General features: G+C 48.4%; 1 protein-coding gene across 8 annotated transcripts in view; it reads left to right on the top strand.

Annotated features, from left to right (window-relative positions):
• BCORL1 (BCL6 corepressor like 1) overlaps window positions 1-27,075 on the top strand; it is a 70,063-nt gene that overhangs the window by 27,575 nt on the left and 15,413 nt on the right. For 5 of the 8 annotated variants that reach the window (XM_036443587.2, XM_036443588.2, XM_036443589.1 and 2 more), the window contains 8 exons: window positions 162-3,443; window positions 9,043-9,208; window positions 10,270-10,350; window positions 12,080-12,469; window positions 16,622-16,845; window positions 22,440-22,661; window positions 24,284-24,450; window positions 25,611-25,756. In XM_036443587.2, coding sequence (XP_036299480.1) covers window positions 162-3,443; window positions 9,043-9,208; window positions 10,270-10,350; window positions 12,080-12,469; window positions 16,622-16,845; window positions 22,440-22,661; window positions 24,284-24,450; window positions 25,611-25,756 — 4,678 coding nt within the window. Of the gene's footprint in view, window positions 1-161; window positions 3,444-9,042; window positions 9,209-10,269; window positions 10,351-12,079; window positions 12,470-16,621; window positions 16,846-22,439; window positions 22,662-24,283; window positions 24,451-25,610; window positions 25,757-27,075 lie in introns of those variants that run through there. The other 3 variants (XM_045583532.1, XM_036443597.2, XM_045583531.1) reach the window with 3 other exon arrangements.

The following is a 27,075-nucleotide window of genomic DNA, read 5'->3' as shown; positions in this document are numbered from 1 at the left end:
TGCTGTGTGTGAGACAGAAATTGGCCAGCTGCTCTTTGCTTCTACCGAGACCCTGTTGGTCAAGTTGCAAAAAGGACCAGCCATCGCCTTGCCCAGGCCTTGAGATACTTGAGCCCTCCACAGAGAACTACTAAGATGGGCACGTTGCTCTGTCGTTGCAGGTGGAGCTCACAGCAGTTGGAAGTGGCAGCAATGCCCGGGGGGCAGATGCAGATGGCAGTGCAACAGAAAAACTTGGGCACAAGTCAGAAGACAAGCCCAACAGCCCCCAGCCAAAAATGGACTATACTGGGAATGTGGCAGAGGCCGAGGGCCTTTTGGTTCCCCTGAGTGGCCCGGAAGACGGGCTCAAGCTTCCCCCTACCGACAGCGCCGAGGCCGGTGGTGGCGGCAGCAGCAGGCCCAACTGCTCCTGGATCCCCCTCAGCACGCAAATGAGCAAACAGGTGGACTGCTCGCCTGCTGGGGTAAAGGCTTTGGACTCTCAGCATGGTGTTGGGGAGAAAAATACTTTCATTTTGGCAACTCTGGGAACTGGAGTGCCCGTGGAGGGAACCCTGCCTCTGGTTACCACTAATTTCAGTCCGCTGCCAGCACCCATCTGCCCCCCTGCTCCCAGTTCTGTTTCCGTCCCCCCATCTGTTCCCGATCCATTCCAGGTTCCCCTCTCTGTCCCCGCCCCAGTGCCCCATTCAGGGCTAGTTCCTGTCCAGGTTGCCACTTCGGTCGCAGCTCCTTCCCCTCCCTTAGCACCAGTCCCATCCCTGGCTCAGGCGCCACCATCAGTGCCCACACTCATCTCTGATTCGAACACCCTCTCAGTTTCAGCCTCAGTCTTGGTGCCTGTGCCGGCTTCTGCTCCCCCTTCAGGTCCCGTTTCCCTGCCGGCTCCAGCCCCTTCCCCCATGTCAGTCTCAGTTTCAGCTCCTTCGTTGACCTTGATCCAGGCTCCTGTGCCCCCTTCTGCTCCGACCCTGGTCCTTGCGCCGGTCCCTACTCCAGTTCTGGCTCCCATGCCGGCATCCACACCTCCAGCAGCTCCGGGCCCTCCATCAGTGCCCATGGCCACTCCAACCCCATCCTCTGGCCCACCTTCCACCCCTACCCTCATCCCCGCCTTTGCTCCTACACCAGTGCCTGCACCCACCCCAGCCCCAATCTTTACTCCAGCTCCTACACCCATGCCGGCTGCCACGCCAACTGCCATTCCCACATCTGCGCCCATCCCGGCCTCCTTTAGTTTGAGTAGAGTGTGTTTTCCTGCAGCTCAGGCACCAGCTATGCAAAAAGTCCCTCTGTCTTTTCAGCCAGGGACAGTACTGACACCGAGCCAGCCACTGGTATATATCCCACCTCCGAGCTGTGGGCAGCCACTCAGTGTGGCTACACTGCCAACCACTCTGGGGGTCTCCTCCACTCTTACACTCCCTGTCCTACCATCCTACCTACAGGACAGGTGTATCCCTGGCGTGCTGGCCTCCCCAGAGCTCCGGTCTTACCCATATGCATTTTCTGTAGCCCGGCCTCTGACTTCAGATTCCAAGGTGGTCTCTCTGGAGGTGAACAGGCTTCCGTGTGCTTCCCCATCCAGCAGCACCAGCACCCAGCCTGCGCCTGATGGGGCCCCCGGGCCTTTGGCAGATACTTCCCTCTCTACTGCTTCTGCCAAGGTGCTTCCAACGCCACAGCCTTTGCTGCCAGCCCCCAGTGTGAGCTCAGCCCCACCGCACCCCGCCAAGATGACAGGTGGCACTGAGCAGCAAGCGGAAGGGACTTCCGTGACCTTCTCTCCCCTCAAGTCACCTCCGCAGCTGGAGCGAGAGATGGCCTCTCCATCTGAGTGCAGCGAGATGCCCCTCGACCTCTCGTCTAAGTCCAACCGCCAGAAGCTTCCATTGCCGAACCAACGCAAGACACCCCCCATGCCCGTGCTGACCCCTGTGCACACCAGCAGCAAGGCCCTCCTCTCCACGGTCCTATCTAGGTCTCAGCGTACGACCCAGGCTGCCGGCAGCAACGTCACCTCATGCCTGGGCTCCACTGCCTCGCCCTTCGTCATCTTTCCTGACATAGTGAGGAATGGGGACCCGAGCACCTGGGTGAAGAACTCAACCGCGCTGATCAGCACCATTCCTGGCACCTACGTGGGAGTGGCCAACCCAGTGCCTGCTTCCCTGCTGCTGAACAAAGAGCCCAACCTGGGCCTCAACCGAGACCCCCGCCATCTCCCCAAGCAGGAGCCCATCTCCATCATCGATCAAGGCGAGCCTAAGAGCACCAGTGCCTCCTGTGGCAAGAAGGGAAGCCAGGCTGGGACTGAAGGACAGCCAAGCACAGTCAAACGTTACACCCCAGCCCGCATTGCCCCAGGGCTGCCGGGCTGCCAAAGCAAGGAGCTCTCTCTATGGAAGCCCACGGGGCCAGCAAATATTTACCCGCGGTGTTCGGTCAATGGGAAGCCCACCAGCACCCAGGTCCTGCCTGTTGGCTGGCCATCATACCACCAAACATCTCTGCTTTCCATTGGCATATCCAGTGCCGGGCAGCTGACCCCCAGTCAGGGGGTGCCCATCAGGCCCGCCAGCGTTGTTTCCGAGTTCTCTGGTGTGTCATCTGTTGGCCCCAGTGAAACCGTGCACGGACTTCCTGAGGGGCAGCCGCGGCCTGGGGGTCCCTTTGCTCCAGAGCAGGACACTGGCACGAAGAACAAAACTTGCCGGATCGCTGCCAAGCCTTATGAAGAACAAGTCAACCCTGTCCTTCTGACTCTCAGCCCTCAGACAGGGACTCTAGCGCTGTCTGTTCAGCCTAGCAGTGGGGACATAAGAGTGAGTCAGGGGCCAGAGGAATCCGAGAGCCACCTCTGCTCTGATGGCACTCCTAAGACAGAAGGCCCCCAGGGGACTTGTGGCCTGAAGCTGGCAGGAGACACAAAACCTAAGAACCAAGTGCTGGCCACCTACATGTCTCATGAGCTGGTCCTGGCCACCCCCCAGAACCTGCGCAAGATGCCTGAGCTGCCTTTGCTACCTCATGACAGCCGCCCTAAGGAACTCATCTTGGACGTGGTCCCAAGTGGCAAGAGGGGCTCCAGCACAGAGCTTCCACAGCTTGGAAGCCAGGTGGACCTGGGGCGGGTGAAAATGGAGAAGGTGGACGGTGATGTGGTCTTCAATTTAGCCACCTGCTTCCGGTCGGATGGCCTCCCAGCAACTCCCCAGAGGAGTCAAGTCGAAGTTCGGAGTAAGGCTGCACAGACTCGAGTGAAACAGGAAAGCGTAGGGGTCTTTGCTTGCAAGAACAAGTGGCAGCCAGACTCAGTGGTGACGGATGGGGTGACCGAATCTCTGCCGTCTAAGAAAATGAAATGTGGCAAAGAGAAGGATGGTGAGGAGCAGCAGCCACAGGCAAAGGTCATAGCCCGGAGTTCTCATGGACCCAAGGTGAGTATTGGACTGAGGTTGAGAGTTGAGGGCAGGGCTGACACACACAGTGGCCTGTTTTGTCCTGCAGGTGTCAACCTTGTTTAACCGTGACAGGATTCTTGAGTAGCTCTGTGACCTGAACTGATTGGAAGGCTTGTATAGAGTGAATAACCTGCTGTCCCCTTTCTAAGTAACATTCTCCATATATGGTGCTCTAGCATGGGGAGGGGCTCTATTTTGTAGGATGTGGGAAATGATTTGGTCCCTGAGGTGAGGGAAGCCATTGTCTCAGATGAGGTTGGAAAGCGGAAGAAGGTATTGGCGAGGGAAATCAATAACAGGCCCTTCCCAGCAAAACCATTCTTCCTTTTCCTTTTCCGAGATGACCTCTGGCCTTGAGAACTTGGGGCCGAGGGAGGGAAGGGGCTTTGACAGATTGTTGTCTCAACCACTTGGGAGCCTGCTCAGGATTTGCTTGGAGTTTGGTGGGGCTAGAGCCAATTTGGCTTCTGGGCTCATCCACCAGTTTTCTACCCCCTCCCAATGCTTAGGGTGGTAGTATTGGGGCTCTGCCCATTGGAAATTTGGTGTGCAAGGCAAGTGGGCATCTGGGCCTGGATTCTTTTTTTAATATATATATTTTTTATTGATTTCAGGGAAGAAGGGGGAGGGAGAGAGAGATAGAAACATCAATGATGAGAGAGAATCATTGATCAGCTGCTTCCTGCATGCCCCACACTGGGGATTGAGCCCCCAAAACCTGGGCATGTTCCCTGACCGGGAGTTGAACCATAACCTCCTGGTTCATAGGTCCATGCTTAACCACTGAGCCATGGCGGCCAGGCTGGGCCTGGATTCTTTTTTTTTAATTAATATATTTTTTGTTTTTTTACAGAGAGGAAGAGAGAGGGATAGAGAGTTAGAAACATTGATGAGAGAGAAACATGGATCAGCTGCCTCCTGCACACCCCCCACTGGGGATGTGCCCATAACCGAGGTACATGCCCTTGACCGGAATCGAACCTGGGACCTTTCAGTCCACAGGCTGACACTCTATCCACTGAGCCAAACCGGTTTCGGTTGGGCCTGGATTCTTAATAGGTTAAGGATGGTTGCAGGGTTCTAGGCAAAAAGGTGGGCCAAGAGGATTCGACTTAAATCCAGTGGTACTCTAGAGGTGATCCAAAGGCCATTGGTGACCCAAGGAGATTCTTGAAGCAGTTGAGGGATAGGGCTCATTCAGAATATGGAGCAATTTGAAGTTATGTTAACAAGCGTTCAGATTGGATGTTGATATACATACATGAATAGATTTGCAGTCAGAGCATCATGAATTTGTTTGTGGCAGGAGCTTTTAGTGTTTTTGGACTATAGAGTGCTTTGAGAAGTGATGAGAGCTATAGAGCCTGTTCCAAAAACATGACTTCAGAATTTTGACAATAATTTCAAGGGGTTCATGGACATACCCCTTCCCAAACCCACCTATGGACTGCAGGTTAAGAACTCTGGGTATAGAATTTGGTTGAGTTTTGCTCAGAGACCTTACAACCACCTCTGTATGGCAGAGACATTCCAAGTAGGAACATAGGACATGACATAGTAGAGCATTTGCTCAGGTAATTGTGATCTGCCCTTAGGGGTAATAATAATAATAATAATCCTATATAATAAAAGTGTAGTATGCAAATTGTCCCCTTGACCGGGAGTTGTTGGGAGTTTGACCAAGGGGCAGGGCCGACCAGGGGAAGGGAGAGAGGCCATGGCCAGCAGCCACTAAGGACCCTACCAGTGCACAACTTTTGTGCACTGGGCCTCTAATAATAACAATAATAATAAATCCATGTCATTATTAGTTATTACCATTTGTTGAACTCCTACTATATACTATGAGCTTCCTATATATGTTATCTAACTTAATCTTTAAAATAACAAAATGAGGTAAACACTACACTCATTTTACAGATAAGAAAAGAAATAAAACAGACTAAGTGGGTAAGCTACCCAAAGTTACCCAGCTACTAAATGGCAGAGACGGAATTCAAACTTAGTTCTCATTGGCTCTGAAGTTCACATTCATCTCAGCTATACCATAGTGTATTCACCCTCATGCACAGCTGTTTCACTGACCACTTAGCAAGTGTTTGTTGAGGAGCTCCTACATGCCAGCCCCTCCCAAGCAGTGGGGATACATTGTCAGGAGGGAGGTGTAGCATTTTGTTGAGTGTGATCTCTGGAGCGAGGCACAGTGCCTGAGTTTGAATCTTGGCCCTACTTTGCTGAGTGATGTTAGTCAAGTTACTTAAGCTCTCTGGCTCTCAGTTTTCTCATCTATACAACGAGACAATGATATTGCCTATTCTAAAAAAAAATAATAGTGCCTCCTCATAGGGCTGTGTAAAGACGAAAGGAGATGATGATGTGAAATGTCCAGAATAGGCAGGTCAGTAGAGACAAAAGTAGATCAGTGGTTGCCTCAGGTTGGGGAGGATGGGAATTTGGGGAGTGATGACTTCATGAGTATCAGGCTTCCATTTGGGGTGATAAAAAGTTCTGGAACTTGATAGCAATGATGGTAACACAACTCTGTGACTGTTAAAAACAATTGAATTATATGGTGTATCTCAACAAATTATATGTCAACAAAGCTGGTCAAAAAAAGATTAAATGAGGTGATATACATAAATGCTGAGAACAATGCCTGGCACATAGTGAGTAAGTGATGGCGGTCACTGTTATTATTGTTAGTATTGCTAACAAAATAGATGTGCTGTCTGCTCTCATGGAGCTTATGTCTTGCAGATGACTCAATGACAGGCAAGGCACTGCCTATTCCTATCTTGGATGGACAGTTCACTGGGCCCACTGACAGATGCAGAGGCCAGAGAGTAAAGTTACAGGATTAGGGGCCTTGAGGCAGTGCTTAGCAATGGCCTTAATGACTTAATAAGTGCCCATTTTTCAGGAGAGCAAATAACTTTGAACTTTCTTTTCTTATATTTCATTTTCCTGAGGGGGGGGGACATTGATAAGCAAACTATGATCAGGAGTTAATTTAAAACAGCCCCTTTCAGGGCATGGCCAAGAATCAGAAGAGTCACCTGTATCCAACTCCACCTGCCCCAGGGCCTTGCAGAACCCTGAAGAGCCTTTTGAATCATCAGAAAAGAATGAGTTCTGCTTCATCTGGCTCTGAGTGTATCTGTCTTCTCATCCCTTGTAAAACTTCTTGGGAAAACCTTTCAAAACTCTGCTCGCTGGCCGAAACTGGTTTGGCTTAGTGGATAGAGCGTCGGTCTGCAGACTGAAGGGTCCCAGGACCAATTCCGGTCAAGTGCATGTACCTTAGTTGCGGGCACATCCCCTGTGGGTGGGAGGGTGCAGGAGGCGGCTGATCAATGTTTCTATCTCATTGATGTTTCTAGCTCTCTATCCCTCTCCCTTCCTCTCTGTAAAAAAAAAAAAAATCAATAAAATATATTAAAAAAAACAAAACTTCTGGTCACTGGAACGTTCATCTTACATGGTGGCCCCTCCCTCCCAACTTTTTGCCTAAGTTGGAGTACACAATATATTTTTACTTTTAGTGCTGCCCCTGCAGACAGACATCCCTTCTATATGTTGTACTCGTTATTGTCTGTTTTAGTAAGTAAAAGTTAATGATCTGTACTTGAAAGAGTCAGCTGAAAAGCGATATTCAGAAATAAGTAGGACATATTCAGATTTAAATGCATGGAACCCCCGCCCCCCCCCCCGGACTTAAAATAGTTTTTCTCTGGCCACACCCAAAGGTCAGATTTTAAGCAGTGGTCCCCATCTCCTTTCCTCCTCAATTATTTTCTTCTCCTAACACGTTAGATTGTAGGAACTGGCAGCAAGCAGAGGGAGGAGCTGAACTTAAATATTCAGCTGAATAAGAAGCAGGCGGTGTTCATGGGTTAGTAGGAGTCCCTGGAATTTGATGGGGAATGGCAACTTCCCTGTCCCTGGAGAATTGAGATCCCCATTCCCATGGAAAATGTTCCATCGATAAGATAACTGCCACCCCCTTAGCTGGAGCTAGACAGTGATAACCTTCTAGATGGTGGTGTATAGGTCTGCTTAGGGCAGTGGTTCTCAACCTTTCTAATGCCACGACCCTTTAATACAGTGACCCCCCAACCACAAAATTATTTTTGTTGCTACTTCATAACTGTAATTTTGCTACTGTTATGAATCGTAATGTAAATATCTGTGTTTTCTGATGGGCTTAGGCAATCCTGCTAGCGGTTCTCAACCTGTGGGTCTCGACCCACAGGTTGAGAACCGCTGCTGTAGAGTCTAAGACCATCGGAAAACACAGATATTTACATTACAACTCATTAACATTAGCAAAATTACAGTTATGAAGTAACAACAAAAATAATTTTATGGTTGGGGGGTCACCATAACATGAGGAACTGTCACCGCATTAGAAAGGTTGAGAACCACTGGCTTAGGGGGAAAGAACATTCTTCCTATGGCTTGCTTTGTTAAGACATTTTGCTTATTCTGCATTCCCTGGATACAAGATACTGAAAATCCTTACCCTGTCCTATTTCTTATTTGGTGGAATGAAGAGACCTTGGAGCTTGTGAGAATATGTGACTATTAGGCTGAATGTCCTTAAACAGTGCCTGTCTGATGTATTGAACAGGAGGTGTGAGTTGGGTTGAGCAAAACAGTCGAGGACACAAGTAGGGAAATAGAAGAATGAGAGCTGATGCAAAGAGTCCCAGTATGGGAGCCAGGAGCACTGATCTTAGCTGCCACTCTGTCACTGCAAGCGCAAACATGCTAACTTGCCAGGTTTGCCTGGTAAGTGGCAGCCCCTGAGTGAGCATATGCTGTGTGTTATGTGTTGCACTGGACTAATCATTTAACTTACTATCTTGGAACCTCAGTTAACTTGTCTTTTTAATGGGGATGATTTTAGCTTCCCTCTCAGGGTTGTTGGGAAGATCAAATCAAATAATAAAGAGGAGAGTATTTTGAAAACTTGAAAGTGCTACAAAGTATAAAGTGGCTTTATGAAACATGCCTTTCATAAGTGTGGGGGAGATTTGGATTGCTCCTTTGTCAGGCTTTTCTATTTGTTTCAGTTGAATTTGTTCTCAGGTATTAATTTGCACGTGAAAATAGATCATTTTTCTTGAGTTGGCCCGCATAGTGAATTATTTTCAATTGTTGGTGTCAATACCATTCACAGTGAAGTTAGATGAACAATATAGTCACCAAGCTTGCAGAAGAGGCATTTTTGCTTTCTGCCTGTCTCTCTACTGCTGTTTGGATATAGAGAGTATGGGGCCTGATTTTGCACCTTTTAAAATGACTTTGGGTGTTTATTTAGCATGTGAATGCAGACTCTGTAGACATGTTTAAAATGATGGGATGTAGATGTTTATTAGGATTAGCTAGGGCACAGGTTAAAGTACAAAAAAAAAACCCTCCACATCCAGCTGGGGAAGGCAGCCAGTGGTCCCTTCCCCTGGCCCCCACCTGGGATCCATGTGTCAGAATCGGGGCACAGGGCTCAATATTAGGAGAGCTTTCTTAAGAAGGGAAACTGACCTCAGACCTGACCCTCTCTACCTCTCCACAGTGCCGGAAGCCACCTAGTGACTCCCAGGAAGTCACCAAGAAAAGCCCCAAGGGGGCTGCAGATTCAGGAAAAGAGCACAATGGAGTCAGGGTAAAGCACAAGCACCGGAAGCCAACCAAGCCGGAGTCCCAGTCTCCAGGAACACGAACAGATGGCCAAGAGGAAGGTAGGCCCCTGGGTCCTGGCCCTCTGGGCTGGGCTGGGCCACAGAGGGATCCCTCTGCAGGCCGGAAGGAGGGGCTCTGAGACTGACCAAAACGTGAGACTTCCTCACTCTGCAAGGAGGATATAATTGACACCTCTGAAATCAAAGGGAAGAGAGGAGGGAGAAGCAGCTTATTTGCCTCACTCTGGTTGCTAGAATAGAATAAGACATAGTCTGAAGGCTGAAAGAGGTGGTTTTCAGACAGGTAAAAGTCAATTCTGCAACAGAGGAAGCAACCCATTACCCTGCAATAGGTCCAGGCTCAGAGAAGAAACAGGCTTAATGAGGATTGATACTAAACAGCAGAATGGGGGTCCGTTACACTATTTTCTTTACCTTGGGTGTACCCATTACAAAAAGCTAAAAATGAATAGCTAGCCAGCTAGAAGGGTTTAGAGTAATTCTAAACCCTTATTATTTAGGGACACACAAGATGTTTGGGATGGGGAGGTGCTCTGCCACTAATAGTTAACTCGGCGCCCTCATCAGAGAGAGAAGCCCAAGTATTCCTGCCCCCAGTAGCCTGTGTTCATGGCCTTGCCCGTCTGACACGACCTGCCTCTTTTCTAGTCTGTTCTTATATAGCAGCTTCCCTCTGTCCTCCGCTTCCTGCTCCCCTCTTCCTGCCTCGCTCAGTCCTCTAAGATTCACTGAGGTTGCCCTTCTCTGGGACTTGCTCCAGCTCTGTGAGAACTTTGTGGAGGTACAGCAGCCGCAGAGTCGTACAGGCAGCCTGGCCTTCTCCATTCTGGCATGCTGGCGAATCTATTTGATGCCCTGCCTTTTTTTGGTGTCAGCAGAAATGACCCAACTCCCATGTTTTCAAAACCACCAGGAAATGCTCCTTCTCAAAAAGAGATACGGAGGTGATAGCAGCCTAACGGGAGCTGATAACTGAAACCAGGGAGAACATACACCCTCCCTTGACTTTCTCACCTGAGCCACTCAGGGGGGGCTTCCCAGTCCTTAGACTCTGACTGTGATATTTCTGCCTTCTGCCCCGAAACCACACATCACTTCAGGTTCCTTGGAGAAGAAAGCAAAGAGCAGTTTCCGTGACTTCATCCCTGTGGTTCTGAGCACCCGGACGCGCAGTCAGTCTGGTGAGTGAGTGCGAGGCTGTGGTCCATCTTGGCACTGCCAAGAGAGAGAGAAATCTAGCCAAGTGATTTTGACATTGGCCCAGTTGGAGATTTGGGAATTTGACTCACTGTGCCAAGATGCCCAGCTCCTGGTGGAGACGAGAGAGCCCAGGGTGGGGATGGGTGGGGGGATTGCCCAAGTTGTGAGGGATATTTACTTAGATTTTTTTAGAACAGGGATTTGATATTTCTTGTTGGCAGCCAATGGTAGAAAGAGGAAAGGCCTGTACCACTTAGGCAAACTGGCTCTACCGCAAGCTTTGGCATCTCATGATTATTGGGACCAATCTTGGACACAGACATTTAGCCCTATCCCTAATTCTGGTTCACCCAGATTTTTATGCAAAGTGGATAGATTGGGGAAGCAGGGCACAGTGTAAGCTCAGTTATCTGACATTTTATTAACTGACACTTCAGCACATGGAGAGCACAGTGGTAATTGGGACTCATAATGACAGCCTGGAAGCCTCACAAAATCCTTAAGTGTCCTTTGAATCATCGACAAGGGCTTACATTGTTACCAGCCCTGTTTTCACATTAAACACATTCTACTGCATTTGATTCTGTAGAAATTGGTGATCCTGTGTGATCTCTATGGTGATTCTGTATTATCTAGAATATTAGATTAACCAGAACACTTTGTTCCCTGCCTGGTTTGTATAATGGCAAGTTTGCTAGATATTTGCTGCCTTTAAGTGGTGTTACTACTTGAAGCTTTGGTCAAGGGCTGCTCTGTTTGCCTCGAACCATTTCTTTCTTCTGCTGACCTCACTTGGCTTTGGAGATGGTTGAGTTAATAGCCAGGCCTTGGGAGAAAGAGGGTGGTGTCTCAGATCTGCTTCTGAGGGAGATGTCTGATCCCCTGTAGTGCTAAACTGGACCAATTTAGGATTGTACTTTTGTTGTTAGCAGAACTGAAGGAAGGAGTAGGGAGGAAAATGGCCTCTTGGCAAGGTGGCAGAAGAGGGGAGGGAAGAAACCATCATCCTGGGGTGGTGGGGAGAGAAGGGGGAAATGCTTTGCCAGAGGTATAGAACAGCTGCAGCGGGGTAGGGGGAGGTACCAAGAAGAAAGCTCCACCCCTGGACTCCTGCCACTCAATAGAGGTGGGATCAACATAAGGGAAGAGGGACTGGCTGAGGAGCATTTGGGCGGGACTAACCCAGGCCAGTCCCACAGGAAAGGAACTCCTTCTTGCTTCGCTTTTCCTGAGACCCTTCTTTGTGAATACCCAGATCTGCTTCTGTAGGGTGGCTCTGTCAGCGAGATTGGTGGTCACACAGAAAGCAGGTGCAGGGGACCCCTTGCCAGTCTGCCCTCCCTCACTCTCTTCTAAATCCTAATTTCCCAAGGGGCAAGGACCTGTGGCAACATGGATGAGGAAGGGTGTGTAGTTTGGATACTCAATAGTTGTATGATATATTAGACTCTGTAAAGTGCATATTGAGTAAATGGTACTCCTTTGAGCCTCAAAGCAGTCCCATAAGATCATTAAGGCAGAGAACAGTAGCCCCGTTTCATAGATGGGAAAACAGAAGTGAAGGAACCTTCCTACAGCATACAGCTAATAACTGCCAGAGCCTGAACTTGAATCCAGACTTTCAGATTTCTAATGCAGGGCACTTGCTTCAACACCATACTTTGTCCTTTGAAGAGGTACCTGACCACCTTCTGTATGTCCTGTCTACAGGAAGCATCTGTAGCTCCTTTACTGGAATGGCAGACAGTGACATGGGAAGCCAGGAAGTCTTCCCCACAGAGGAGGAAATGGAGGTGACCCCCATCCCAGCTAAGCGTCGAAAGGTGAGAAAGACCCAACGGGACACCCAGTATCGCAGCCACCATGCCCAGGATAAGACTCTGCTGAGCCAGGGCCGCAGGCATCTGTGGAGAGCCCGAGAAATGCCCTGGAGGACAGAAGCTGCCCGGCAAATGTGGGACACCAATGAGGAGGAGGAGGAAGATGAGGAGGATGGTCTGATGAAGAGGAAGAAACGGAGACGGCAAAAGAACCGAAAATATCAGACTGGGGAGTACCTGACCGAGCAAGAAGAAGAGCAGCGGCGGAAAGGGAGAGCTGGTAAGGCTGGTTAGGGAGTGCTGCCCAGTGAGCTGCTGTCAACCAAGCTACAATGACTTTAGCTTCTGGGCGCCCTCTGGCATCTTGGGGGTTCCCACCTCTGTCTTCTCTACACCTGCCAAAGGCCGCTGCACCCATAGAAACCTGGTGCTATGAGCCTCAGCTGCCAGAGGGGTCATTTAAAATTATATATATATTGATTTCAGAGAGGAAGGGAGAGGGAAAGAGAGAGAAACGTCAATGATGAGAGAGAACCATCAATCAGCTGCCTCCTGCACGCTGCCCACTGGGGATCAAACCTGCAACTGGGCATGTACCCTGATCAGGAATTGAACTCTTGGTTCATAGGTTGATGCTCAACCACTGAGCCATGCTGACTGGGTGAGAGGGTCATTAAAAAAAAAATTTATATATATATATATATATATATATATATATATATATATATATATATATATATATCGATTCTAGGGGGGAAGGGAGAGAGATAGAAACATCAATGATGAGAGAGAATCATTGATTGGCTGCTTCCTGCATGCCCCCTACTGAGGATTGAGCCCACAACCTGGGCATGTGTTCTGAGTTGAACTGTTATTTCCTGGTTCATAGGTCGATGGTCAACCACTGAGCCACACTGACCAGAGTGGGTCATTTAACACTAGTCATTGGTTTTGGCTTAGGGTTGAAATTGAATGAGTTTGGACTAATTTACAGGTGAGCTGAGGATAAATAGGCCCAAGCCCTTATAAAAGTTTGAATCTATGGTCAAGGCCACAGTGACATCCTGGCATGGTACAACTCAATACCAGGGAATTCTTTGGTTGGCTTGAGGAAGTTGGGTTTTTTGGGAGGCTGGGCTCTCTCGCCTAGAATCTTGGGTTCAAGGAGGAGGAGGGCATTAATGGACTTTTCTGGGATGTCTCCAGCTCCTAAACTAAAATAAAGTAAAATGGTTTTCTCAACCCAACAGAAGAACTTCAAGTAGAAGTAGACATAACTTTGCTTTCTCCCTTAAAGCCACAAAGGAAGGTTATTAAGAGGCAGGGTGAAGCCCTAGTCATTTTTCTCAGTGGTTAGAACATCGGTCTATGGTCTGAAAGGTTGTGGGTTTGATTCTGGTCAAGGGCAAATACCTTGGTTACAGGTTCAATCCCCAGCCCCCGGCCAGGTGCATGCAGGAGGCAACAAATAAATGTGTCTCTTTCACAATGATGTTTCTCTCTGTCTCTCCCCTTCCCTTCCACTCTAAAAATCAATGAGAAAAATATCCTTGGGTGAGGATTAATAAAATAAAACAAAGAGGCAGGGTGAAGCTTTGAAGTGACCGAGGTGGCATTATTTGTTGGACCCAAGGAAAAAAACAGGCTTTATGTGGCCACATCAGATGCTATAATATGTAATCATGAAGGCACAGCCTGTCACCTACCTAATATCAGTGTGTTTCACTAAGTACTGTTCAGGATCATTCCTATAATGGATTTCTTAGACGAGCAAAATATGCATCTCTGGGCTCCAAAATAATGCCTCTATCTCACACTCACTCTCTTTCTCTGACCTCTGCCCTTGAAGCAACAATTGATTGTCTCCTGTTATGTATTCATCCCGAGCTGCTGGCAAATATCTGCAGTTTCCTGATTAGCAAAAACTGAATAACCGCATACTGAGCCAGGAGTAGATATTGGGCTTCTTATAATGCAAAGAAGGCTAGACTTCATTTCCAGCTCTGTTTAAATAGAGACATATAAGATACAGATCTCTACACTTATGAGAGTAATTGAGCTAATTTTCATCAACTATGTGAGAAAATGGGGATAGTTTTTCCTTTTTTCTGTCAGATCCTTAATGGATTGGTCAGGAATGAGTTGTCAAGCTGTTGGCCTCAGCCACTTGTGTTCAGAGGAAGAAGAGATTTTGTAGCACCAGTCTTCTCTAATGAGGACTAGCTTCCTAGAAACTTGGAAACTTCTTACTGAACTTATGGGCTTTTGAAACCAGAAGAACCTCCAAGGGTGCCTGGTCCAGTTTTCCATCCAATACAGAGATCTTCATAGCACTTGGTAGGTAGTCTTTCCTTATAACAGCTCCAGGAGTATGGAGAACACTGCTTAGCAAGGCCTCCTATTTGACTTGGGGGCAGCTCCAGTTGTTAGAAAGTAGGTCATCCTCCCTCCATGTGTGTGTCTAAGGGTTTTAAGTTGAGGTTGTTGGCTTGTCATATGGTCTGGTCATCTTCCTCCAGATCTGGTAGTGACCTTCATGAAGAAATTGCTTGGCAGAGATCTCTCCTCTCAAAAAAGCTCTGATCTCTTCTATTACTACTACCCATCTTTCAGGTGGACATCAGAGAGTCAGGCACAGTCCAAACTAGACAGGTTACCTTACTCCTGTCTGAGCTTCATGACCTTTCCTTTGGTTCTGGACTTGTGTTATTCCCTTCTTGACCTGCAGGAGAGAGAGGAAGAGCTACTCCCACTCCCATACTCACTACCTCCACTCTCCGTGCCTTTGTGTGCTACCAGGAAGCCCTTGCTCCGCCACAATTGTATAAACTCCGGAGCCTGCCCTGGTCTTGGTAACGGAGTAGGGACTGCTGCCTCTTCTGTGGCATTGAATGCTGTAATATGGCTTCCTCGTGTTTCCTGAGGTCCTCACAAGGCACGGTCCGTTCCTTCCTCTTTTGCCTCAGCTCAAACTTGTTGCTTTAAAATTCCTGGTTTAGAATATTTTGACCGGAAGTGCCATTACAACCCATCTAGTACAGCCGTTCTTGGACGGGTGTGGGGACCCACTAGTGGGTTGGGACTAGTTGGGAGAAAGTGGTAGTGTGACTGCTGGCCGCCTAAGAGCTGTGCATAACCTACTCTCAATTCCTCATGTAATGATGGCTCCCACATCTGGATCTGCCCTTGGTGATACCACATGTGAGAGCACATGGCCAGGTTCAGGGAGGGAATTGAGAACTCTTGGATCTTGGCAACCCCCTCCCCCCATTTTACAAATTGGAGAAATCAAGGCTGCAGTTACACATTTGACAGACATACTGATCTTTTGCCATGTGCTAGGTAGGCATGATGGTCAGGCCTGTGAGGGAGATAAAGAACACATGGGCATGGCCCCATGTAAAGAGTTTACACTTAAGTAATGTGTTAATGATGCCTTACTCTTTCTAACACTTTATAAAGGGGTTTTGCATTTGTTACCTCATTTAATTCTTATATTAAGTCCTTTGATGTGAATTATATTCTCCTCGTATTAAAGGCATAGAAATGAGGCTTGGGGAGACTATGACTTGCCTCTAGCCAGTCACACAGCTAGTGGCGTGGCCAAGCCATGTAACACTAATATTAGCTAAGAGATAAGGGTAAAACCCATCTATCCCTTCTACATGTGAGGTTTAGGACTGACCTGGGCGCTGAGGCTCTTGGTAATGAGGTTCCCAGTGCCAATCAGGGATCTCCCTGCTCTGGAGCTGGAATGAGTTGTACGAAATTAGGAAGTGCTTTGTTCAGTGAGCTGTGGGTAGAATTAGAAACGTTACCCAGTCTGTTCTAGTAACTTTATTTCCAACCAGGGGGGCAGCAGGTTTCTGTGATTGTCCACTGGCTGAGACCCAATGGCACTTTCTGATTTTAGGGAGTTTCTGTGGCTTTGATCTTTCTGTCCTCACAAGAGTGACCAACAGGGCAATCAGGTAGGTAGAGTTGAGGCTCTGAAGGAAGTCTCCCACCATTTACTCCCCACTCTAATATGCTTCATACTTCACTTCAGCAGAGGTTCTAAATTTGTTTTCTCCTTTGGAATAGAGAAAAAGGCAAAGGGGATAGGGAGAAAGCTGAAAAGGAAGTTCTGATTTGCTTTGGGCTTTGGGGAAATATTTTAAAATGACCATCATTTTGGGGACAGCCAGATGGGTCTCCCCCTTCTGGCAGGGCTGAGAGTTGTCACCTGCTTATAGAGGAGGGACTGACGTTGAAATACAGTGTCCATTTGAGAAGCAGTTAGTGGAATTGTCACCACCAATACAGGTAGATAATTACACAAGTTATTTCTGAGGTTCTAATCTCCAAATTCCTCTGATTCATGTGGGAGGAAGGCTTGGTTTTCTGTGTTCTATTTCCCTGACATTCATTCTTTCCTGTTTTGTGCCTTCAGAGTTAAAGGCCCGTAAGCAGAAGGCTTCCTCCCAAAATTCGGAGCACCACCTCAGGAACAGGAACCTTCTCTTGCCCAACAAAGCCCAAGGGATCTCGGATTCACCAAATGGCTTTCTCCCGAATAACCTGGAGGAGCCAGCCTGCCTTGAAAATTCAGAAAAGCCATCAGGAAAACGAAAGTGCAAGACCAAGCATATGGTAAACGTCTCAGAAGAGGCAAAGGTGCGTTGCTAGCTACAGGGAGTTGTGGAAGAGGGGAGTGGGCTAGGGTTGCAGGCTTTCCAGAAGCTCCTCTGTCATTAGTTCTCTGAGTGAGACAGTGAGTGAGTGAATGAGTGAATGGGAGGATTACATTAACCCATATTTATTAAAGTATTTTAAATTAGTTCTAGAAACGTTCAGGGGAGGATCTGAAGTTAGAGCTAACTGTAAGCATTTGCAAAGTATAGGGTTTGGTTCATGATGGCTTTTCCTCCACAAGCCTTGGATCGCTTTTGAGTTAAGATTATGGTAGCCTGAATAGCTTGTTAACATCCAATCAAGAAGCTTTTGTCTGCGCTTAACTCAGTGGAAATCAATCAGGGAGATTTCTGAGTCAATCAAGGTAGCAAATGGGAGCAAGGTAGTTGATGTCTAGACAAAGGTTGCTAAAGGGTGGGGCTGAAGGAATTCCACTCGGGTCGCTTTATATCCACCCATCTCCACACTCACTATCCAGTCACAAAGGACCAGGTAAGTGGGCAGTCACCATATCAGTAGCCAGGCAAACATTCTAGAAACCCTGTTCAAAATTGACATCTCTTTTGGGTCTGATGTTAACAACATGAGTGTTAGGTTCCACATTAAACAATTTAAAAAAATCACACAGTTTTCATCCTGGATGAGCTATACATTTGAGAGAAGTGAAAGTTTGGGTTCAAATGTGTACTCGTACTATATACTCATCATTGTTGACAACAAAAATGCGCTCATATTAGGCTTTTTATGATGACTGTGCTTCTTCTTGCTCTTTCCAGCTCCCAAGCAGGGATTCCTGCAGGGCACTGGCAAAAGGGGGAAGACTAGGTTAAGGTGACCAGATGTCCCACTTTTGGCGGGATGGTTCCGATTTTCAACAATTTGTCCCGCGTCCTGCAGCGTTTTAAAAAAGTCCCGATTTAACGCTGCAGGATGCGGGACAAATTGTTAAAAATCGGGACGTCTGGACCTTAAACTAGGTGCTCGTTTCCCCCTTAAAAAAAAAATGTTTGGCGAAACCGGTTTGGCTCAGTGGTAGAGCATCGGTCTGCAGACTGAGGGGTCCCAGGTTCAATTCCAGTCAAGGGCATGTACATTGGTTGCGGGCACATCCCCGGTGGGGGGTGTGCAAGAGGCAGCTGGTCGATGTTTCTCTCTCACCGACGTTTCTAGCTCTCTGTCTCTCTCCCTTCCTCCTCTCTGTAAAATATCAATAAAATATATATTTTTTAAAAATGTATTGATTTTTTTACAGAGAGGAAGGGAGAGGGATAGAGAGTTAGAAACATCAATGAGAGAGAAACATCAATCAGCTGCCTTTTGCACACTCTCCACTGAGTATGTGTCCTCAAACAAGGTACATACCCTTGGCAGGAATCTAACCTGGGACCCTTGAGTCTACAGGCCGACGCTCTGTCTACTGAACCAAACTAGTTAGTGCTTCTTCCCCCTTCTTTCCCATTCTGGAATCTGGTTCCAGCTCAGATGAAGTACTCAAACATATTTCTTTATCTTTAAAAATAGAGATGAGCCTTAGCTGATCTGGCTAAGTGGATAGAAGAGAGCATTGGCCTTCGGACTGAAGAGTCCCAGGTTCAACTCCTGTCAAGGGCACATGCCCAGGTTGTGGGCTTGGTCCCCAGTAGGGGGTGTGCAGGAGGCAGCCAATCAATGATTCATCACGGATGTTTCTATCTCTCTCTCCCTCTCCATTCCTCTCTGAAATCAATAAATATATATTTAAGAAAAATAGATGATACTCCTTCCATCTCGAAAGGGTATTTAGGGGAACAAAGGAGGAAGTTTGTCTGTTAAAGGCTTTCATCATCCTAAAGTGTTTTCCGAGTTGGTGTACATCCTTGAGCTTTAGCCTAGGCAAGAATGAGGGAGACAGCCCAAGCCAGTTTGGCTCAGTGGGTAGAGTGTCAGTCTGCGGACTAAAGTGTTCTGGGCTCAATTCAGGTCAAGGGCACCTACCTTGGTTGCACAGGTGAAAGGCAACCAATCGTGTCTCTCTCACATCGATGTTTCTATCTGACTCTCCCCCTCCCTTCTACTCTCTCTAAAAATGAATGGAAAAATATCCTTGGTTGAGGATTAACAAAAACCAAAGAAACAGCCCTAGCTGGTTTGGCTCAGTGGATAGAGCATTGGCCTGCAGATTGAAGCGTCCCAGGTTCGATTACGGCCAAGGGCACATGCCCGGGTTGTGGGCTCAATCCCCAGTACTGGGTGCGCAAGAGGCAGCCAATCAATGATTCTCTCTCATCATCGATGTGTTTGTTTGTTTTTTAAATATATTTTATTGATTTTGTACAGAGAGGAAGGGAGAGAGATAGTTAGAAACATCGATGAGAGAGAGTCATCGATCAGCTGCCTCTTGCACACACCCCACTGGGGATATGCCTGCAACCAAGGTACATGCCCTTGACCGGAATCAAACCCAGGACCTTTCAGTCCCCAAGCCGACGCTCTATCCATTGAGCCAAACCAGTCTCGGCGACATCATTGATGTTTTTCTCTCTCCCTCTCTCTCCCTTCCTCTCTGAAATCAAGAAATATTAAAAAAAAAAAAAAAAGAAAGAAAAAAAAAGAAAGAAAGAAAGAAAGAAAGAAAGAAAGAAAGAAAGAAAGAAAGAAAGAAAGAAAACAAAAAGAATGAAGGGTCAGAATTACGGATTAGCAAGGGAGCAGTGATCATTTCCTGCAATTCCCAGAGGGATGTCAGGGGTGCGAGTTGGGGGCGGGGGGCAGTAAAGTCAGGTCTGTGCTGAGTGCTCCATTCACATAATGGCTTTCAATTCTCACAGACTCTTGGAGGTAGGTGGTGCTGTCTTCTTTATAACTAGGAAATTGAGGCTCTTGGAAGTTAAGGGACTTGTGCAAGGTTACTTTGGGGTCCTAAGTGACAATTGGATCTTGAGGCAGGCCAGGCTGCCCCCTGGAGCCCCACCCCATACCCCCACCCACCTTGCGCTTTACATATGCCTCCACCCTGTGAATGGATGGCTGTTCCCTCTATCCAGGAGTCACTGGGGGAGGGGATGGCCAGGGAGGGAAACACTGCAACCCTGAGCAGTTCTGACAAAAGGTGAGAGACATCTTCCCTTCTCCCAGCTCTTCCAGCATTGAGATGGCCTTGTCACACACAAAGGTGACCAGCTGCCTGGCATACTGGAGCACATGCTGTCTGGTTATTCTGCTTGGCGGTGTGTCCACTGAAATGTTCTTCCTAGAGAGGTTTTGTCCCTTCACAGGGCCTCCCTTTTTCCCTCCCACCTTTCTCCCCCAGTCACTACTACCTACTCCAGTTGCCCCCATGGCACGGGGCTTTGTAGTGGGAAACAAGGTGGTGGGTGGTGGTGGGGGACACTCCTGCAACACTGAAGCTGGGGCATTGGCCATAGGCGGCTTCTCACAGGGGATCCGAGCCAGGATGGAAGGGGGAGGGAAGATGACTCTCATTTACTCTTGTTCCTCCCCCTCTAAAGCAGCCTTCTTTGTCTCTGGCAACTCTGGCCCCTAAAAGGAGAGTTACCCTTTGGCTCCTATCTTTGCTTAGCAAATCCTGGGCCCTTTACCCAGCATCCTCCAATACTGCCATTATACACCACTGTCCTCCTGGCAGCATTCTATACTCAGAGTTAGTGCCTTCCTGCTAGTGATTGTATCTCTCTGCCTCTTTGGGAAGGGGATGGATAGTGGCTCATGTTGTTTTGGGATTTACCAGAGGGAAAAAATGCCCTGGCCCTCCTTTCCTGGCTTCATGTCTTTCTAGGCAACTTTTCTGGCTGCCCAAGGCTTGGCAGGTGGCTCAAGTCAACAAATATTTGTTGCAACTATGTGCCCAGCCCTGAGTTAAATGCTATAAGGAACAAAAAAGAAGAAGATGACAGTATAAACCCTGCTTTCAAGGAGCTTAAAACTTAGCAGTGGAGGCCAGACTTGCCCAAAACATGAGGAAAGGAAATTAAAACAGTCAAACATCAGGCACCAGGTTATGTGATTCAGACTAGGTCTTCTGGGTATGCAGAGGAAGTGGGGACCAGAGTGTTGTAGAATGTTTTAGAAAACAGGATTTAAGTGAGACCTTGATGCTCTGAGAGATTTGGATACACAGGGATGTATTATTTACTGTGGATTAACAGATTACTCTAAAACTTAGTGTGATGATAGACATACATTATCTCACACAGTTTCTGGGGATAAGGAATTCAGAAGCAACCTAGCTGGATTTGTGGGGTCTCATAAGTTTATAGTCAAAGTATCAGCCATGGCTGCATTCATCTGAAGGCTTGACTGGGGCTGGGGTTTCCAGGGTGGCTCCCTCACATGGCTGGCAAGTTGATATTGGTTCTTGGCAGAAGGTGTCCTATCCTTGCCCATGGGTTTCTCCAAAGGGCTGCTGGAGTGTCCTTATGATATGGCACTGGCTTCCCCCCAGAGTGAGTGTTCCAAAAGAGAGCAAGGCAGAAGCCACATTGTCTTTTAGGACCAAGCCTTGGAGGTCACATATCATCATCTGAGCAATCTATTGGTTACACAAGGTTAGTCCTATCCAGTGTGGGAGGAGGCTATGCAATAGCATGACTATTAGGAAGTGGAGCTTGTCAGGGGCCATCTTGGAGCCTGATGAGGGCACAGTCTGGCCTCTGCCTCCCAATGTTCATGTCCCTCCCACGTGCCAGACACACAGCCCTGGCATGGGCCTTTCCCAAGCCCCTCAAAGTCTCCACTAACTATGGCATCAGCTTAAATTTAAAAGCTCATCATCTAACTGAGGTCCAGGTTCAGATGAGGCTTCCTGGGTCTGGTTCATTGAATGCAGCTCCTGGAGCACAGTTCTTCTCAATATGAAGGCCCCCTGAACTAAGGAGATAAGTTACTTGTCTCCATAGATGCGCTACACCATGGTGGGACAGGCGTGGGAACTTACTCTAGACATTCCAGGTCAAATGGGAGGAAAGAGGAGACACATGGGAGCCATTCATGAAGTAAGGACTCTTAATGTTTTGTGAGCGCCCACCCTGTGCATTGCTCTGGAGCCTCTCTAGTTCATGATTTCAAAGACCCTTCAGAGGAGGGGGGGCAGAGAGTTTGGGCTTTGCAGCTAGTAGATGACAGAGGCAGAATTCAAACCCAGATCTGCCTGAATCCCAAGCCTGAGGTCTTCCAGCACTCCAGGTGGGCATGAGTGTGGCCTGGGGAGAAGTGTGGTGGAAGATGGGGAAAGCCTGGTGAAGGTTGGATGTCAGGGAAGGTTTTTGCAATAAGAGAGAAGGCTTTCACAGCTGTCCCTCTTTAGTCAGTCAGTTGTCTCCGCTAATCTTTACTCTCAGAGTTTGCTTCTGCTTATAGAGATGCTGTCTAAAAACCTCTATGAATGGAGAGTGAGACAGGTTACAGAAGGCATGCAGAGTACTTGAGAGAAGCTGAGATATCCTCTCAGTCGCTGATGTCCAACCCCTTCGTCCTTCCTTGGTTTGTGTGGTTGAGGATGTGAGCCCCTTGGCATCTGCTCTCTGGGGAGAAGTGAATGGGAACCTGTGCTGACCCAGGACTGCACCGCTGCTTTCCAGGGCAAAGGACGTTGGAACCAGCAGAAGACACGATTTCCCAAGTCTCCCGCCTCAGCGAAAGCCACGGAACTGTGCACACCCTCGAAGTGCCGAAGTGCCAGCCTAGAGGAGGCCTCAGAGTCCCCAGCAGCCCTGCAGATTCCCCCAGAGGCACGTCGGCTCATAGTGAACAAAAATGCGGGTGAGACGCTCCTGCAACGGGCGGCACGTCTTGGCTATAAGGTAAGGAACATCCTGCGCAGGATACAATTGCACTAGCACCTGGAGAAACCCTCCTATTGGCTCTTCTGTGGCCTGGGCAGGGCTTTGTTTGGGGCTTGAACCTGGCTGGCCTCTTGTTGTGAATGCAAGCTTATTTGAGTGGCAATTTAAAATGAACATAATTGAAATGTTAACACACAATGGTGTGCGATACATTTCTAGGCCAGAAATGGTTCTAAGGGGGTTATGTTTTTTTTTTAATTACTTTGTGCAGTGGCTCCCGCACTCAGAGAGGAAGAGGAGTGATCACAGAGTAGCCCCTGCTTTTTTTAGGTTTCTGATGCCTCTAACCAACTCTTTTAAAATATCTTTTTTATTAATTTCAGAGAGGAAGGGAGGAGAGAAAGATAGAAACATCAATCATGAGAGTCATTGATCAGCTGCCCCCTGCATGCCCCCTACTGGGGACTGAGCCCGCAACCCAGGCATAAACCCTGACTGGGAATCGAACCATGACCTCCTGGTTCATAGGTTGATGCTCAATCACTGAGCTATGCATGCCAGGTTATAACCAACTCATTGAATGACAATTGCACTCCCAGAGTCTCACTGGCAAGCTACCATCTTTCCTGAGCACCTAGTGTAGGGGTCTGGAGATCTGCCAAGGAAGATCTAAAGAAAAAACTAGGAGCGACCCCTGCCCTCAAGATTAATTTTCTTTAACCTCCTGCCAAACCTCAAACAGGAAACTGCAGGAAAACTAACCAGGACAGGGCCAGAGCAGTAGGGTAGCCTGTCACAGGAAGGAGACAGGGGTGGTCTGAGGCCCGGGAGAGAGGTGAACATTTGCAGTGGTTCCTCTTGCTCCCTGGGACACAAGCAGGAGGCAGCACACCTGAGGCAGCATCCGCAACGCAGGCACATGTGCTCATGTGCATGCTTGCTTACTCAATCGCCCATCCTGTGAGCTAGCTGTCAATCAGTATGGTTGAGCAGGCCATTTGCACCAGGGCCTGGGAGGGTTGATAATGAACCCCTGGGAGCTCCTATGGCCTCTTTCCTCAGTAGGAGGCTTGCCTCTCCCCTTCCTCACCAGCTTCAGCCCAGACTACTTAAGGTGCTTCTGGGCCAGGAGTTCTGCTTCTGGTCCTGTCATCTCAGCCCAGGGAAGCTAATAATTACTACATGGACGGATGATCACACTGAATAGTACTCAGAACAGTCTTTTTTGTTGTTGTTAATCTTCACTGGAGGATATTTTTCCCATTAATTTTTAGAGAGCACAGAAAGGAGGGGAGAGACACATAGAGAAAAACCATCAATGTCAGAGAGACACATATATTGGTTGCCTCCCACACGTACCTTGACTAGGGCCGGGGATTGAGTCTGCAACAGAGGTGCGTGCCCTTGATCAGAATCGAATCCAGGACCCTTCAGTCCATGGGCTGACACTCTACCCACTGAGCCAATCTGGCTAGGGCAAGGCTAACTTTGACAAAGGAGTTTGAGACTCGCCTGTTGGTCCCCAGAATAAAGAGCAGGCTCTGAGACTCTCCCAGACATTTGGAGAGCTTCGAATTTAACGGGGGTGGTTTCAAGAATTAGGCCACTTTTTGCTCATGGAGCTCTCCTTGTCCCTACAGGATGTTGTTCTCTACTGTCTCCAGAAAGACAGCGAGGATGTGAACCACCGCGACAACGCTGGCTACACAGCCCTGCATGAGGCCTGCTCCCGGGGCTGGACCGATATTCTGAACATCCTGCTGGAACATGGGGCCAATGTGAACTGCAGTGCGCAGGATGGCACCAGGCACGCTCCCCCCTACTCCCCCCACTCCCACCCTCCCCCAGCTCAGCTCCAGTCTAGACCTATGCGGCACGCCAGGCTGCGAGTTGCACAGAGGCCTTGTCAGGAGGGGTTTCAGGTAGAGATCTGCAGACTGTAGGAGAGACTGGGTTAGGGCAGGGATGGAGGTGTTCCCAGCAGGCCAGTCCACAACATTTACCAAGGGGAGACTGAGGTTGTCTAGGGATCACCCCATCAGATGCTGCTTCGCCAGGAAGACTGCTCAGGCTTTCCGCAAACCATCCTGGGGGTGCGCCTGTCTCAGGCAGAGTCTCAGGCTTCAGGCACCAGGGTAACATACAGATTTGATTCTTTTTTTATGGCTATACATTTATTTATTTGTTTGTTTGTTTTTCCTCACCTGAGAGTATTTTTCCATTGAATTTTAGAAAAAGTGGAAGGGAGGGGGAGATACAGAGAGAGACACACACATCGATGTAAGAGAGACACATCAATTGGTTGCCTCCCACATGAACCCCCAAGGGATCGAGCCTGCAACCCAGGTATATGCCCTTGACCAGAGTGAGCCAGAGACCCTTTAGTCTGCAGGCTGACACTCTGTCCCCTGAGCTAAACCAGTTAGGGCCTGATCTGATTCTTGGTTGATCTCTATACCCTTTCTAAAAGGACACCTTATAGAAATTACACCCATTCTCTTCTGCTCTATCAGAGGGCTTACTTCCTGGCAAAATTGAAACACGAGCCACATACCAAGTGGGGGGACTTGCGTCAAAGGACTCCAGCTCTACTTGGCCCCCACCTGGTGTGTGGAGCTGTTTTGCTCATCCCTGTTCATGGGCATTCATTGGGTCCTTCTGTTCATAACCTTAAGCATCTGCTTTAGGTTTATCCTCAGTCAGGGTCCATTCTTTCCAACCCCAGAAGTACCATAGAGACAATATCAAGATATGGGGGGAACGTAAGAGAGAGAAATGGGAGGGAGGAGGAGCACAGGGAGAGATGTTGTGGGGGGTGTAGGCCAGAGATAATTCCTCTGCTCTAAGTCTTATCCACATTGTACTGGGATCATCTCATTTTACTTCTCCCTGACAAGGCAGCCTGAGGTCTAGACACCCAGGTTCCCACTTGGGCCCTATTGTCCTCACCCTGTATCACCTCCACAGGCCAGTTCATGACGCAGTAGTCAACGACAACCTGGAGACCATCTGGCTCTTGCTGTCCTATGGGGCTGACCCGACACTGGCTACCTATTCGGGGCAGACAGCCATGAAGCTGGCCAGCAGCGATACCATGAAGCGCTTTCTCAGCGGTAAGCACAGCCCAGACTTGAAGCCAGCATCCTGGAGGCTGGCTTCTGAGTCTTGAATTCCTGAGGTGATAGTCTTCATCTCCCTCCATCTCAAACAGTTCCCATGAGGGTCGTCAGCCCTTTTCACAGGCTTTCTTTCAAGCATCACAGAAATCTCTATATACTTTAAAAAGCCCAAAGGCCCACTTCCTCTTATCCTTGTGCTGTGAATGTCCACATTGAATGCATCCTCTTCAGGACCCTGCTAGCCTGTGGGGACCCATTTTCTAGCGAGGCATGTAGGACAGGCCTTCCTATGGGACAGCAGCCTCACTAACAGATTTAATTGGAAAAATATAGTGACCTCTGCGTTGAATGGCATATCAGTTGCAAAGAAGTGGCAAGTGTTTTGTTTCTGGTTTTGCATTTCCTCCTGTTGGTGATCAGAGTAGAACCCTTGGGACCCCTCCTGACACTATTTCTCACAGCCCTTGCCTGTGGTAACTGTGTTGTTCCCTCTGTGTCCCCCCTTCCCCCTGCCCCATTCCTTTCTCGTCTTCCCTCACCTAACCCCTGTGGAAAAGTGTCTGGTGTTCAGGCCTATGGCAAGGGCCACAAGCCAACATGCGTTCGTTTTCTCATGAGCAGATGGCAGCTGTTTGTCTGCAGTTAGATAGCTTATAGTGAGTTGGGCAGCGGGAGGAAGATAAGGAGGGAAGTCTAGCTTGGGCATGCTCAGTGGGAATCTCCTCAGACTTGACCTTTAAAGGAAGAAACCCTGCCTCCTCAATGACATCACAGCATGGCCCTCCCTCTAGCAGTTACTTCCTCAGACTGCCTGAGTGACAGACAGACAGCTATATCACTCATCCTCCTCGGAGGTGCTGATGTTTGTGGTAGACCCCCTCTGGGATTGGAAGCCCACAGGACCAAGGGTTTGCCCAAGGTCACTGCCTGGTTAGTCTCCCCTTCTCTCCCCGCCCTTGTACAACACATGCCCCAGAGAGACAGTTCTGAGCTCCCAACCAGGGGCTCATTTGTTTATCGAACAAAGGTTAACTAGGTAGCTGATGATGGAGGAAGCAACAAAGGAACCAGAACTGAAGATCTTCATGGAAGGAAGACTAGATGGGAAGAGCCACATAGATTAAGGTCACCAGACGTCCCGCTTTTGGTGGGACAGTCCCGATTTTTAACAATTTGTCCCGTGTCCCGAGGCGTTTTAATAAAAAGTCCAAAAGATTTAAAAGAATCTTTCCAAAAATCGGGACTTTCTTAAAACTCCGCAGGACGCGGGACAAATTGTTAAAAATTGGGACATCTGGTCATCTTAACCTGGA

The sequence above is a fragment of the Pipistrellus kuhlii genome, unplaced genomic scaffold (genome assembly GCF_014108245.1).
Source record: "Pipistrellus kuhlii isolate mPipKuh1 unplaced genomic scaffold, mPipKuh1.p scaffold_m20_p_19, whole genome shotgun sequence".
NCBI lineage: Eukaryota > Metazoa > Chordata > Mammalia > Chiroptera > Vespertilionidae > Pipistrellus > Pipistrellus kuhlii.
This window is presented reverse-complemented; position numbering and strand designations above follow the sequence as displayed.